This window comes from Zootermopsis nevadensis, unplaced genomic scaffold (genome assembly GCF_977971745.1).
Source record: "Zootermopsis nevadensis isolate Lab colony 2312 unplaced genomic scaffold, Znev_1.0 Znev_ptg000031l, whole genome shotgun sequence".
In the NCBI taxonomy this organism is placed as follows: Eukaryota; Metazoa; Arthropoda; class Insecta; order Blattodea; family Termopsidae; genus Zootermopsis; species Zootermopsis nevadensis.
Window position 1 is genome coordinate 560,602 of NW_028259163.1, and position 15,708 is coordinate 576,309.

Below are 15,708 nucleotides of genomic sequence, written 5' to 3' on the forward strand. Positions count from 1 at the left end.
AAAGGACCTTACCAGAACACAAGCTGGACAAAAGTGGAATCAGCGTGAGAGAAATTAATTAAATTAACCCACACAGTCCACAGCTTACCAAAGGAAGTCACTTTCTGTTCAGAGGTGGTTTTAGAGCACGAGTCTCAAGATGGCCGTCTTCTGGGTCGTTGCGCCGTGCAACCGACGTTTCAGAGATCCCTACTACCTCCATCATCAGGCACTCGTCGCCCTAACGATGGAAGCAGCAAGGACCTCTGAAACGTTAATAAACGTCCACCAGATTTCTCGGCGTCGCAAACCCAGAAGACGGCCAACTTCATGATCTGTTAAGTTCATATAGAAATTTCTGCTGAATGAAACTTACCTTGCCTAAGTCATCCTCGTGAAGTGTCTCGACGCCATATTTTGGAACCTTCTCGCCCGTGAAGCTGTTGGTGTGACACAGAGGTTTCTTGACCCCAGAAATCTGGGACATCGTATTGGAGCCATGGCGAGGTCGTTCCTTCTTCTTACTGACACGGGGTTCTGTGTCCTCAATACGCAGTGACGGAAGGTCCAATTCCTGCTGTTTATCTGTTTTATACAAACATATTAATGGTTACTTCATTTTGCACTTTTATATTTTATTTTATCCTACATTTGTTTTATTTTCTTTGTTTCAGTTCAACTAATACAGCCCTTACTAATCACGTCTGCATTAAAACAATCTTCTGAAACCTCTCCAACACTTTTGGGGTGTCAGTCCATCGCAAGTGATCGACCGACACAGAACAATACAGGGATTCGAACCCACAGTTAATCACATCACTTACACTCAAATAAACCAAAGATGTGTTCATAATGCAACTGAACACACTGTAAAACCGATTTGAAATGTAACTACAAACAGCTGTCAGCGTTTATTATTTCTGTACGAAATGAAATTAACATCTGGAAGTTCGACGAAAAACAGATTTCAGATATAAAATCGATAATTACATTTTTCGTCGAAATATGTGCCTCGGAACACGAGTAGCGAATCGGCTACGAATTTATTAGCAATAAAACAAAATTCAAGCAACAAATAACCTGTAACCGAGAAGTTAGGAGAAGATAAAAAAATTCCCAAGATGACAATTCGCGTCATCGAAAAGGAGGGCACCCCCCCCCCCCCCCCAAGGTTGCAACACATCATCTGTTGACCCAACTTTGGAGAACTGGAACAAGTATTAAAGCGTCCTCATTTCATTTCAAAGCAGGGACAGAGGACAAACACCTCATAAAACATAACTGAGATTAATTTTTACCTGTTTTAAAATCGTCGCTTTTGGTACTAACAAATTCACAGTTTCTGTGACCTCATTTCTAACAATAAATACGCAATCGCGTGCTATTTACAGCTAACGAAACTGGAAACACACAGCGCATACTTAAAGTAATATATCGGTTTTTTTTTTCACAGCACGGCCTGCCTTGTCTATAAATACAAAGCTATGAACGGAATCTTATTTGCATCAACCCGAGGCGGGGTTATTCCTGGCAGCTTCGAAATTATCCTAGAGAAAAAAAAAAACAGCGTAAAAATTCATACGCAAAACCGGCACAAGGGAACGGGACTATTTTACGGAGTCAACATACAATGAAATTAATTTCATATCTTCGTATTAACTTTAAATCAAAGAGGAAAGCCGATCAGTAAATTCCCCATATCTGGAGGTAATTTCCCCCCCCCCCCCCCCCAATAGCAAACCTCTGAGAATGTGGCATGACCCTATATTCAGAGATCATGAGGTCATCTGGAACGTACATTTTGAATTCTATACTTTTGTACCGACATGAATAATAAATGTCCTGTCAGTAAGGCTTTGACCGGGATGTTCTTTTGTTAAATCTTATGTGGTACCGCCTGATTCGACTTCTAATGGTTAAGTGAAGTGTTTTCTTCGCGGTACGGACTGGATTCGTAAATATTATGAAGACGAGCTTCGGCTTCGAAGGGTTAACCACACTACACTTTTTACGTTTTGGGACTACCCTAAGGCATAAGGAGGTCATATATATATATATATATGAGACTCCTTTCACATAATGCCCAGTGAGAACATAAAAAACAGGGCCCGAAAAGTTCAAATAAGGATATCGTACTTAATGATTTCAAAATCTTTTACAGGAACGTATTAACTCGCGGAACAACCCAGAAGACAGCTGTCTTGTTGAAGAAATGAACTCGCTGTTGTTCTTTTATTGACGTCTGTGACTCCGTACTGACCTGATTTGTGACCCGAATAAATACACTGTCAGAAAAAACGTAAAATAAAAAGACATAACACCTGTGATGTCAGCTGAGTACAGTGACGTCCCTGCGTCATTAGTCAGCGGTGAACACGACAAATGGACTTCCCAGAAATGTTAACTGTTCAATGTGACGTCATAAATAATGCTTACGACGTCTGATCAGATTTCCGGGCACTTGTAGCAATTAAGAGCTTTAGTTAATTATTTCTTTATATTCAAATACACAATTTAGATGTCTCTTTTCACGAAAAAAAATGTAAAATATTGAAATTAACATTATTAGGTTTTAGAATTTCAATTTACAAAAATTAGACATATTTTAAATGATTTATATATATATATATTATAAACATTTCATTAGTCATTTTTTAAATTAGACCTTTCGACAACTTCAGAAATCCGCGCTCCAGTGTACTTTCTCGCCTTGTTGGTGATAAGATATCGAAATCGATAAAATAATCGATAAACAAAATAACTGCTTAAACAAAGAACAGATGTCTCTTGTGTCGAGGATTAGAAGTTCAGTCCAAATGAAATAACATTGGGTCCCGCCATTATTAAGCGTTTATGAAAAAAAATATAAGAGAATAAGATACGATGTGTATAAAACTCACCGAGAAAAGTTGAGCAGATGTACTCAGAGATTTGATTGCCAGACTTGCTAGACTCGGAGAAATGACTTAATTCTTTGTTCAGCATCCGTTTGAACTGAAACAAAACAGAATGACAAATATAAAAACACATCAACAAAGTTTCTCGTGACGAGACATTTTAAGCTGAACCCATTCTTAGATTTAGCGCTCGATAAGACGTGTGAGAATTGTCACTGGAGCTTAGTTAAGTACGGCATCGTATAGACGTATGTTGAAATGGAGGTTTAGTTCCATATATTCTTAACCTCGGTTATACACGGAGGTGAGGAGTCAACTTCACACAAGAAATTTGTAAAACCTTAAGCCCTTCTTAAGAATCACTAAATACTAGGTCAGACTTAGGGGGTCGTTCCAACAAATTCAGTTCAACATTCCAGATTAATCTGATATATATGTGCCTGGTTTAATATGTCCATAATAGTTACACTAACATGACATAAGCCTGCTTATAATTTACACTTAAGATTTTACGTTTCAAGACTTCTATTGAACGTGTAATTAAATGAAACATTTCACACGTTCTGATATTGCATTATTCGAAGCGTCTGACATTTGTTTCGGTGTAAAAATATGAGGGTCAACTGAGGAGACCTAGAAACAGTTGGTAATACTGTACAATGTGTTTTCTCCATGGTCTGAATTCAATGTACACAGTTCAGACCACTTACCCTCTTAACACGTACGCAAACAAGATAAAACTTAAAATTTGAACTAATGCAACTTGTAAACATGAATGGAATCACGTGTCAGCCTCTCAAATGATTTCGTCATCAAAACAAATTCACGTGGCTTAGGAGAAAGTGAACATACATCGTTTAAACGTAATATTATATTCATACGTGAGCAAACCCACGAACGCAAAGTAACAGGTGCGGAAGCTGATAAAACAAAGGACAGATGATACCAAATTATCAAGAAATTTGACTTGTGACACCCAAAATATTAATCGATTTCAAACCCTCACGTGGGTGTACATCCCGAGACAAAACCTTCTGTGAAAGAAAGTGAACGCTGATAAAAACACGCGAATGGCGTTCAAAGAGAACGGTCCCTGACTTTGCTGTACTGTTATAAAACTCATCACTAGAAGGTAGTCCACATTTTCAGGCATATAAAATGCAGTGGCTGACAGACAACGAAACTTAGGAGAGAAATCAATTCTTTACGAACGCATATTCGACAGTAAAATAACATATAAATCATAGTTTATCAGGACCTTGGGTTAACATAATCCTACTCTATTTACAACGCAAATACGACTTGTGAATTAAATAAATTATGATAAATAGACGACTCAATAAACTGACAAATAAACCCACCTGGAATACACCAATGCCAATAAGCAATGCCAAATCCATCATGAGGCTAAGCCACGATATTCCATCCAGGAAAAACGTCATATTATCCGTCCGCTGATCTTGATCCAGGCTCATGTTCAATATTTTGGAACACACGAAAAATATATATACACCACAAAATATCTGCCCTATGTAAACTGATAACTTCGGAATGTGCACTGTGAGAATGTTACGGAGCGGAATGCAAACGTACGCCTTGAGAACAGACGAAAGTGTTAACAACACGACGAAAGGGTTCAGTGAGAAGGGGACGCCTTATATGGACCCCAAGTTTATCTCTGAAGGCGTTCACCAAAGCACGCCTCGCTCTTAAGCGAGACTTTGAGAAACTGAGTCAGAACGTGAACCTCGACTTCTTTATTAAGCATCCAGCGGTGCAGACACCCACCCTGAGCACGAGAGAGGAAGTGAGAGAGATTGCTTACGACTTGTTTCCTTTCTTGTAAAACAGCGTGACGGCATATAGAATTCCCAGCTGATGATTGGCCAACTTGGTCTGCTCTCGAAATGAAAGAGAGCCAAAGGAACAGGTGGGGTGTGCCAAGACGCAAGCTTCTGTTAAACAAGGGGGGGCCAATGAAAATATACTAAGCGGGAAAATGTCCAGTGCCTCGTAACTGTAACACAGGCTAGCAAATTTATTAATGATTTTCGCAGAAAATGGTTCCGCGCTAGAATTCCTCTGTCTGAATGGCGTTTATCGAAAATTATAAAAATAACAAATATCTGGAAGACGTCTAATATTACCAGACGAACAACAGAATTCGAAAATTTGCAAATTGTAAAGAACTGGTGAACTCTTCCTGTCTCAACTAACGATTAAGAGAGAACGCAGCGTCAGGTGAAGAAGATTCTGAACATCTTGGGGCCTCCATGAAGAGGACGGCTCGGCAGAGCGCCTGAGTGCGCTGCTACTCGAAAGCAGCCCGCGTGTGCAGATCCTCGTCTCTGGGAGCAAATAGGATCTCTTCTCACGAAAATAAAACTTCACCCGAATTTAAACCGTTTCAATGACAACAGAAATTAACCATTGATGTTTCCCAAAGCAGTACCAAAAACCCAGACGCCGAGGATGGAAAGAATGCGACTGAAGACGTCTCTAAAGTTGACAACAAAGCGCGAGCTTCAAGCCAGTTGTTGTTGTACGAAGCCGTATCACTGTAACGAGTCGAGCACTTTGAACAATACGTTTTGCTTCGTGATGAAATAGGCTGATTGTTTGAAGATGATTTTTTGGTGAATCGCTTCGAGGAAACAGAACCTGATGACCCAGAACACCACGTAACCATTTTGTAACAGTATTACGTTTAAACAACCTACGCCCCCCTCTGCTTATTTGGTTTGTCGCAGAGAAATTGATCACAAGGTTTTTTTTTTTAATTGTCTGGTTGTTACTTGAAGTAACACAGTTTATATTATCTTCTTGCAAAAGCACATCAAATTTTGGTTAATCAGATATAAATTCCGCGCGTTGTTCTTCAGAATTAGACGTTCCACTCTTCAGTACATTTCTTCACACACAACATTGTTCTTCAACTCTCGAAGAAAGTAATTCTAAACCTTCGCGTCAGAGCTGATGCTCCAGTGTTTTAAAGTGAGAAGTGTTTTCACGGCATTTTCATCTCAGACGAAAAATTAAGAACCTCAGAGCCACGTAATCACTAAACTTCAAATAAAATGTTCCTAACATATAAGAAAAAAACCCCGTTTCTATCGAATAAATTGCAAGCGTGTAGATTTCAAACACGGAAAATGTTTATTAATCCCTCTAAATGGAAAGCAAAACTTCGATGCAGAGACGAACAAACAACACGAAATGCGATTTTCAACCGAGCACAGACGCGACTGAAACAGAACAAAGTCGGACCGAATCTCGTCTTCCTTTATATCATGGTCCACAGTCTGGAGCCCTTGATCCTCCATGTGTTGCGTTAACCTCTTCTAATCATATCGGCAGATGGACAGCATGAAAATATGATGACGTACAGTCACCGCAAATCAAACACATCTTTGTGCAGTCATCTCTTATCAACGGCCACGTATGGAACTGGACCGCAAGTTTCACAGAAGGAATGAAAGCTAAATGTTTTATGAGGACGATTAAACAAACAGCAACGTTTTAAATTATTTATAAGCAATGACCAATGTAAATCAAAGTTAGACATTGATCCTCATCACTACTGTATCTTAAGTTCAGTCCCAGAGCTGATTAGTCAGGAAGCCATTTGCTAATGATGAGAAACAAATGAACGTTGTCAAATTTCGTTTTGAGTCACGGATACAAATTAATTAAATAAAGAGAATGAAAATAAACACAGATTCTTACGTCTTTACAGGGATCAAAACGTACGAAGTCAAATATGTTACACTAAAGCACATAAATCACAGTAAAATGTTTAAGATCACGTGAGAAAAATAATCCTTTCTGAGGCATTGAACGTAACCAACACGGAATGAAGTCTTACACAGGATGAATTTTAAAAGACTTCAGAATGTTTGTGTTATGCAGTCCCGCACAACAACCCCTGTACAGTTTTAATTTATCACAAACATGCATTGAGGTAGCGTAGGCTTTTCAGAATAAACAGCGATCATCTCCTTAAACAGCGTTAACCAGTTGATCTGTGTAATGGTGAAGTGTGGTGTTTTCTTCGCGGTACGGACTAAATGTTTTAATATTATGTACGCAGTGCGTGTCTCATTATAAACAGCGATTATTTCCTTAAACAGCGTTAACCAGTTGATCTTTTGTAATGGTGAAGAGTTGTGTTTTCTTCGCGGTACGGACTGAATGTTTTAATATTACTTAGTCGAGCTTCGGCTTCAAATGGCAAACCGATAAATCACAAATCAATAAATAAACATAAAACTTACTTCAGAAAGCCAAAATAGTTAAATTCGGTACATAAAGATAACAAAATAAACCGAACCTTCTGGTTTTGGGTTACACATAAAGAATGCACATTTCAATATTCTAAAACAAACCCTGAAGAACTTTCTGAAGCCGCCCGCCAATGTATGGTATTCATGTAAGTGGCCGCTTTTAATACGAAACGACTGGCCCCAAACTGTACACTCGTATCTTCGTTCTCCCGCCATTTTTAATCACTAATAACATCTGCACAGATGACAGGAACTAATTAGATCAGTCCAGAGACTTCATAAAACAGCTCTGGGAAGAAATTATGACGCTTGCATCCCTTCGAACGTTTTAATCTGTTTCGGAAAACTAGAATTAACCTGTGTTTACCCCAACACCAACCAAATTCTGGGTCAGAGATGAAATCCTAACGAGCTTCTTGGTCACGGCTATCACCAAATTCGTGGGGCGGTGATAAATGCGTGTGGCGCATACCAATCGAAAGTTCACTCTGCATACATTTTCCACTAGAACTGAGTCCGATTACATTGAATTTTCCGTATACGATTTCATGTATCCGCGGCGATGACCCCAAAATTTGTACACTCTCATATCTGTAATGGTTAACAAGATAAGATTTCAGTTTCTCACGACTGCATGAATGAATACGTCTTCTAGGGTTTTACACTGCAAATTCAGGTTGAACTTTACCGACAGGTCTGATAAAGGAAACAGTAAACACATCCGAAACGTCGGTAATCTTACTTACTTAGACTACACGGCGCAACAACCCAGAAGACAATCTTCATACAGACAGACACTTCGCTCAAGATTCGACGTCATGCAATGTCTTCACACAAAATTTCATGGACACTCACGGGTTCCAATGTTATTATGGGGGAGGGTGGCACGCGTGCTCGATACGAATAAATATAAACAAAAATAAAGCAGCTGAGACTGACAAAGGCGTCATCAATGTTTTGCTTTGAACCTGAACTAACTGCCCAATGGTTATCATTCGACGCCAAATAAATGATTGACTGTTCACGTGACTACGTCGTGGCATATCTCTCCCGAGTAGAAATATGCCTTAATGTAAGCAACGTCTGTTATTCTATCTGCATGAACCGAGATTAAGTTCTCCGGACTTTGTTAAAATCTATTACCAAATTTAATCGAATTCCTTTGTTTCGGAGACAAAACACTGCCTTCTACTACCCACAATTCATCGGCTTGTCTTGTACGTTCTTCCATGCTAATCCAGAGCGACATGACGTGTGGGATTTGAAGAAGAGACGCGACTGTATGCAAATACATTTATGAGGTCGCTTCAAGGTTCACGTATCAGCGCTTACAAAACAGTGCGGTGCGTCTTGAAACCAATTTAAAATGTTACCTGCATACGTCATTCTGTAGAACATAACATACTTTATATGTGAGGATCTGAAAGAAACGAGAAAATAATACAAAATGGGTCTGAGATGAGTTGAGATGTGCCCGTTCAATTATCGACTAAATTTTCTGATTTTATTCCACGAAATTATAACGTAATTATATTTCAATATCTTAAAATTAGTAATATTTTACAGGGAAAAAGTAGTGTATTTTTCTTTTGTTATAAAACAATGTATGTTACGAATATAAAAAAAATCATTTGATAAGAGAACTTTTAAAAAAAAATACATACTTTATGTCAGGAAATCAATGCAACAAAAACTTAAATATTCCCAAAATTATTTCTGGTTCGGGTAAAGTTGTTATAAAATAACGTTTCGGAAGCATTTTCTACTTCTCTCATCAGGTAACACGGAAGACAGAAAAGCCTAATGCAGTGTCGAACATGAACAAAGTCACCCTTCTCACCTGATGACGGAAGTAATTGGATCAACGACTAGACGTGGAACAAAGCAACACGGATACAATACGAACATTATCGTCTTCTAAGTTTATTTCTAAGACAAGAATAGTAATTGATTACACAGAACAATAGATACGATCAAAGGCCTCTCTACGTCAGGAGAATTAATTTACTGAACAAAACAAAATACATGCTCAAAATTCCGCGTAGATCGGGTACCTATCATCTTCCTTGGTTAACATTGCGCTCGTTGTTTCGACTGAAATATCGTCTTTTAAAAATATTACTAACGCGGGAGTTGAGGTTCTCACGGCCGTAAGGATGACGATGTTTTGGATTTTGACGCCGTGTACACTCATTCATAGATACCAACGTTTCGGAGAAACATTCTGTTTCTATCTTCAGGGCTCCAGAAAGGGGCCTCTGAAACGTCCGTAAACTTCTACCAGACTACACGGCGCTGCAATCCAGAAGACAGGCATCTTCAGACTTAATAATAATCAAAACAAAAAGAGTGATTTTTCCCATTTCGGTAACCGACTACCTCAGCCTTAATCCTTACGTACGTCATCCATATGACGTACGCAGTTTTAGATATCACTAAATTAGATTTCGAACGTAAGCACTAATAAGTCAAAGTGAGGTTAGGTTATCTCTGATGTGAGATAAATATTTGATTTAAGAAGCGCTTGTACCAATCACACAGGTGTGTGATTGGTTGATTGATTGATTAGTGCGCATAATTTAATTTTCTGTCCTTGAGAACACGGCCAGTGCACTTACACTAAGCCAGTCTATAACGTGCTTCAAGTCTGAAGAATATAAAACACATAAGACCTACTGGACTTAAGTGTCACTAAACTGCATGCAAAATCATAATAAAACGAAACCAGTCACTGAGCTTGCCATGAACAGTCCTTCGACGAACAGTTGAGGTTGCAATAATTAGAACTTAGCCTCTAAAATCATTCATGGTTTTCATCAGTCACTCCAGGAAAATGTTGGATGTCACTTTGAAGAAACTTCCTTGTCCGACATTATCATAATGCTAAATTTTTAAAAAAAAGTCTTTAGATAATTATTATATGAAATTATACTCGAAAACAATCTTTGACCTTAAAAAGAGCTCTGTGTCGGTCTGAATCAGATCTCCGAAGCCGAGTGTTTCGTACATCTGCTTCTTATTGACAGGTCCTGGCTTCAACTCTGAGGGACACAATTTTCTTTCTTCAATTACAAAGAACGAAATCAATTGGCATGTTAGCTCAAAATAATTTATTTCTATTTTAAACACAGAGAATGAAATAATTATTATTATTATTATTATCAACGTAAACACGCCATAAGTCATAAAATGCTTCAAATGAGCTCCCCAAACAGCATCCAAAATATTGCAGTACACTGGTTTTGAATGAATCTGTACAGTACGAGCTATAGACAGATACGTCATACTCTAATTTGTTATGCTGAAAATCCCAAGACAGTTTCCTTCTGTATTCCACCCAATTCATCATCCTGACCAATCTTCCACGTGAAGGCTTCTAAGGTAAGCTTTTGTGAAATAGTCGTTCAGTAAATTAATATTTAAAAAACACAAGATTACGTTACTCGAATTTTATTTATCCATAGTAGGTTGAGATTTTTATAAAAAAAAATTAAGACGCTGCAGAGGACGAATCCTCCTTCGTCATCATTTGTAATGGGTGACACATATTCCGTTGGGCCACTCGGTCTACAGGATCTTTTTACTTGAAGACGAAGGACGATCCAGCATAAGACGGATAAGTCAAAAATAAATAGAATATTAATTAATACAGTGGACAGACTTGAGGAAAGAATTGAAAATGGTGTTACAGTAAACAGAGTAAATGAACGACCAATGCTTCAATGCCTGGAACTCAGTTCTAGGTACATTTCTCAATGCTCTAGTATAGTAAACGCATCTTAGATGGAATTACACAAACAGCGTGTTTAGTGGAAGTGTTTATTGTCCAGTCAGTATAAACAGCTTCTTCACTTACACAAGGAAAATAAGTGACATGAATGAACTCAATGACTTTTCAAATTACAAAAATATATACCCCACAAAATCTGTATAAATAATTCAGTCATGGTTCTAAATCTTCACGCGACATGACAGCGTATCCTGAGCTACCATCAGCAAATCCGAAAAAATAAAAAAGAATCAAATTTTCAGCTGTCGTCTTACTAAAACTTCTGTTTGTTTGTTTGTTTTTCGTACGACATTTCCCACCACAGAAGTTAGAATCGTCATTTTCACTTGAAATCTATAGCGGTGAGGTGCCCTTGTAAAACACGACATTAATGAATATCTTAAATCATAAATATTATAAAATATAATCTAGTAAATATTTTCCCAGCAACCACCAGTCCATTAACAACCAATAAAACTAAACTCCATATTAATGTTTAACTTTCTCATCAATCTTCGAGACCTCTCTTTCGGGTAAACACTGTGGTAAGACTTCTATTTATTTACCAAATAACATTTTGTGTTTCCTTCGACATTTGCCGTGGAGCACATGACTTAACTAAGGAACATATATATAACACATTTATTGAAACGCAGAAAACCATTCAAGGCTGTCTGAATAATTACGTGATAAAACTGCAATATATTCCAGCGCACAAAATATGGCGTTTGTAATGAAACCGCCATTGGATATGAATTAAATAGCTCACTGACTTGTACTGACCCACACTAGATAAAGCTGGTTGTATTCCGGATTGAAACTTGTACTACGATTACCAAGGGCCATCATCGTAACGTCAGACTGCACAATTTTAATGATCAACTGAGTCTTTACTTGCATTATCTTTTAATTATTCTTGTCGTAAAGACAATTTTTAAGGCCGATATCATTTCCATGGAAGGAATGCAAAGATTCATATTTAAATACTTACGATAAGACGGATAAAGAAATACCGTACTTTCAAATAACAGCGCAACGCAAAGTAACTCCGAGCTTGAGCTACGTCACAGTAAGATGGGAAGTGAAGATATATTTCTCATGCTGAATCTATTTATGGTTACACAAGTTTAAGTATTCTGAGTGGGCCCCAGATGGTTGCACAACACGCATTTGATCTTAATTTCCATGTTTAATTTTTAAACAATAATTTTACATTCAAAGTCTTGCCGTGAACTTGGCAGAACTTCGCGTCACACTCGTGGAAACCGCTGTTAAAGGTGTTTAAAAATGTTTCTGGAAAACAATATTTGCGTTTTGTACACATCTAAAATTTGTTACTTAAATAATAGAGATCGCTACTGGAATGTTTTCTCAGATGGCAAATTAACCTTCGACCCTTTAAAATTATAACGACCAATAGTTCTTAATTCAGTATTTATGGGTTTCGTATGATTATCAGAATAAACATCGATTATTTCCTTAAACAGCGTTAACCAGTTGATCTTTGTAATGGTGAGGTGTTGTGTTTTCTTCGCGGCACGGACTGGATTCTTAAATGCTATTTAGACGAGCTTCGGCTTCGAAGGGTTAATTAATTATCAGAATAAAAATCTATTATTTCCTTAAACAGCGTTAACCAGTTGATCTTCGTAATGGTGAGGTGTTGTGTTTTCTTCGCGGTACGGACTAAATGCTTTAATATTACGTACGCAGCGCGTGTCTCATTATAAACAGCGATTATTTCCTTAAACAGCGTTAACCAGTTGATCTTTGTAATGGTAAAGTGTGGTGTTTTCTTCGCGGTACGGACTGAATTGTTAAAATGTTATTTGTATGAGCGTGGGTTTTAAAGGGTTAAATAAGCCAACTACTGAGCTACATAGATGTTCTGACAGCGTGTCCAGTAGACGTCATAAGGGCTGGACAACCGAGGCGAAGTCCTCGAAGGAAAATGGCGGTTTCTTTAAGAAATCTCGTCCAACAGGCTCTGAAGCCTTTCTATTACCTTCCCACTGGAAAATGAGAACGAGGGTAAAGCCTACGGAGCATGCAGCTGACAATTTCCTTAAATCTGAGAACGAGTTCGGCTTTGCTTACAATCCTCAACCCTTACAATCAGAGCGAACGCGTTATATAAATGCATACGTTCGTTGTCGCCAGCTGCCAGGAACCATGAACTTCAGTTTATCTAAGATCAAATGGCTCTGAGCTGTTACTAACAAACAAGCTCCTACACTCAGTTTAACCGCGTTTGAGGTAATAATTACCACCGTATATTCATTTGTTCAAGAGCAGTGGCCTTTGTCTCCTGCAGGAGTTTTCATTGGCACACCACACATCAGTCAGTCATCACGTTACGTAACATAATAACGTCTCGCCAGTTTACTCCACTATTTTACTTGTAACGAGACTAATACTCAGATAAACTTTGTTTAAACTGATATTGTGTGAAGGTGTGGACGGTATTCATTTGTCTAAGGACAGGGGCAACGGTAATGAACGAGGTCTGCCACCAGTCATCGTATTAATATTACGACGAAACCCTTTAGCTGTGTAACAGAACACAACTGAATGCATTGAATTTCAGTGCTTTCAGTTAAGACTTATTTTCACAATTCTGATACCATGAATATCATCTAACTCTTTGAAGCAGAAACTCGTCTAAATAATATTTAACAATTCAGTCCGCACCGCGAAGAAAACACGACACTTAACCATTAAGAATATCAACTGGTTAACGTTGTTTAAGGAAATGATCGCTGTTTATAATGAGACACGTAGTGCGTACATAATATTTAAACAGAGAGCTCGTACCGCGAAGAAAACACCACACTTCACCATTAGATAGATCAACTGCTTAACGCTGTTTAAGGAGATAATCGCTGTTTACAGCAAAAATCACACGAAATCCACTTACTGAGTGTTAAAGGAGGTGAGAGATAATTCAAAATTGAACAACAGACACAGAGTGAAGTATCTGAAGAATTCGGGGAGTCGAAAGCCGTGAGTTAAGAGGCAAAACCATTAATTCTTGGCCTCTGTATAAAAGTGTATCGAATGAATCCGCGATCCATAGACAGGCATAATACGGCGTAGTTTCTGCTCACTGAAACTGGGCGTGGAATAATCATTATGCGTGTTCACAGCACGTGGCAGCTGGGCTGTTGATGGATTTAGCAACAGATATACCTAACTCAGCTTCAGTCCAAATGAAATGACGCAAAAATGTAATCTATTACGTCACCCCAATTAATATTAAATCTGTCTGAAATGTAAATTCATTATACATGTCTTCAATGCATTTACTGGACACTAAGCAAAGCATCCGTTGAAATTCGACGGTCAAATCATTTTATTACAAGACTTCTTCCGCACAAAAGTAACGATTTTGATGACCAGTAAAGTCTTTCACGAATTAGACAGATTTATAATTTTCATGAAAAATTTGCTAGAAAGACAAGGCCTTTAAAATTCTGCACAATTTCCCTTAGATTTTTGGTTCTGAAGAGGAGTAGTTAAACGATTTATAAACACCCTGTGCTTAATACTCTTAACTAATCAGTTTCTTATAACCATAAGCGCCTATTTGCCCTACGTTAAGTCGTATTATATACTTTTATAAAGCAAAGACAAACAATGACTGTAACGTTTATACGCAGCTTTGTTAGACTTTACAAACAGAATGTGTCGTTTACGTACTAATTCAGATTTTCCGGCAATTCGCCACGGGTAACTTAAAAATATCTGACGTCTTGTAAACATTTTAAGGGCCATCATCTGTATGGTCGTTGTCAGCCAAGTTGCCTCTCTCTGACCGCCTAACCTTCTTACGGAATTACAATTACGTAAATGAACACGTGGCACACAATCTTCAACCGTTTCACACGCAACCTAAAACCGCATATTTGCGTCCTTCTTCACATTTTTAGGTATGAGTTACGTTCAATCGAAAAGGGACACTTTATGCGCCTGTTCTGTGCATCTTTCAGCCGAGATGGTGCTGCCACCTGTCAGTGGCCTTACAAACTACATAGTCTCCTTCTTGAAGCCTGAGAACGGCTGAATGGATTTTCATGAAATTTGGTGTGGACGTTAAGCCGTCGGAGGCTAGTCCAGGCTCTTTATTCTTCACATCCTACAACGGGAAATACGAAGCGATGGATGATCAAATTTGTGAGGTGGAAATATGATAATCCGCCATTACTGACGATTCTCTGCGAGAACTGATAGTTTAATCGATCGTACGCATGTAATTCGAGAATGCCTGTAGAGATATTTAATAAATCTGATATGGAAATTACACAATGTGAGGATTATCCAAGCCAGTAAATTTAAATTCTCTACATTCGATAATACCAACGTGACGGATACGAGAATAAGTGAGACGGGAGGATAATTCATTCTGTCATGACGCCATTACCTGTTAATCCCCTGCGACATTCGATGACGTAAATCGCACATACCATCATCTATCAGTGATTGTAAGAAATATTCGTCCTGCAATCAATCAGTGTCTTGTCACGTTGGACTTCAAATTTATTCCTTCCGATAAGCGAGAAAATAAATGTATGAGAACACCTTCCCAGGTGATATTTCCTGCATAGAACAATAATAAAGACAAGGTCACACACCAATGTCTATGATAAGATCCCAGTGTTAAGAATACGTGTCTTAAACCTCACAACCACCACGGTCGCCTGTTTTCAGTCTGAAGGTTACTAATCTGAATCTGTGTTGTTTGAAACATTCATACATAATACAGACACTGAGATTACAGAAA

General features: G+C 38.2%; 1 protein-coding gene across 12 annotated transcripts in view; it reads right to left on the minus strand.

The window, feature by feature from the left end:
• The window catches only part of dnc (phosphodiesterase dunce), a 369,630-nt gene that overhangs the window by 13,493 nt on the left and 340,429 nt on the right, over positions 1-15,708 (minus strand). For all 12 annotated transcript variants that reach the window (XM_087359424.1, XM_087359419.1, XM_087359418.1 and 9 more), the window contains 2 exons: positions 2,880-2,973; positions 356-564 (listed from right to left, as the gene is read on the minus strand). In XM_087359424.1, the coding sequence (XP_087215550.1) occupies positions 356-564; positions 2,880-2,973 (303 nt within the window). The remainder of the gene's footprint in view (positions 1-355; positions 565-2,879; positions 2,974-15,708) is intronic.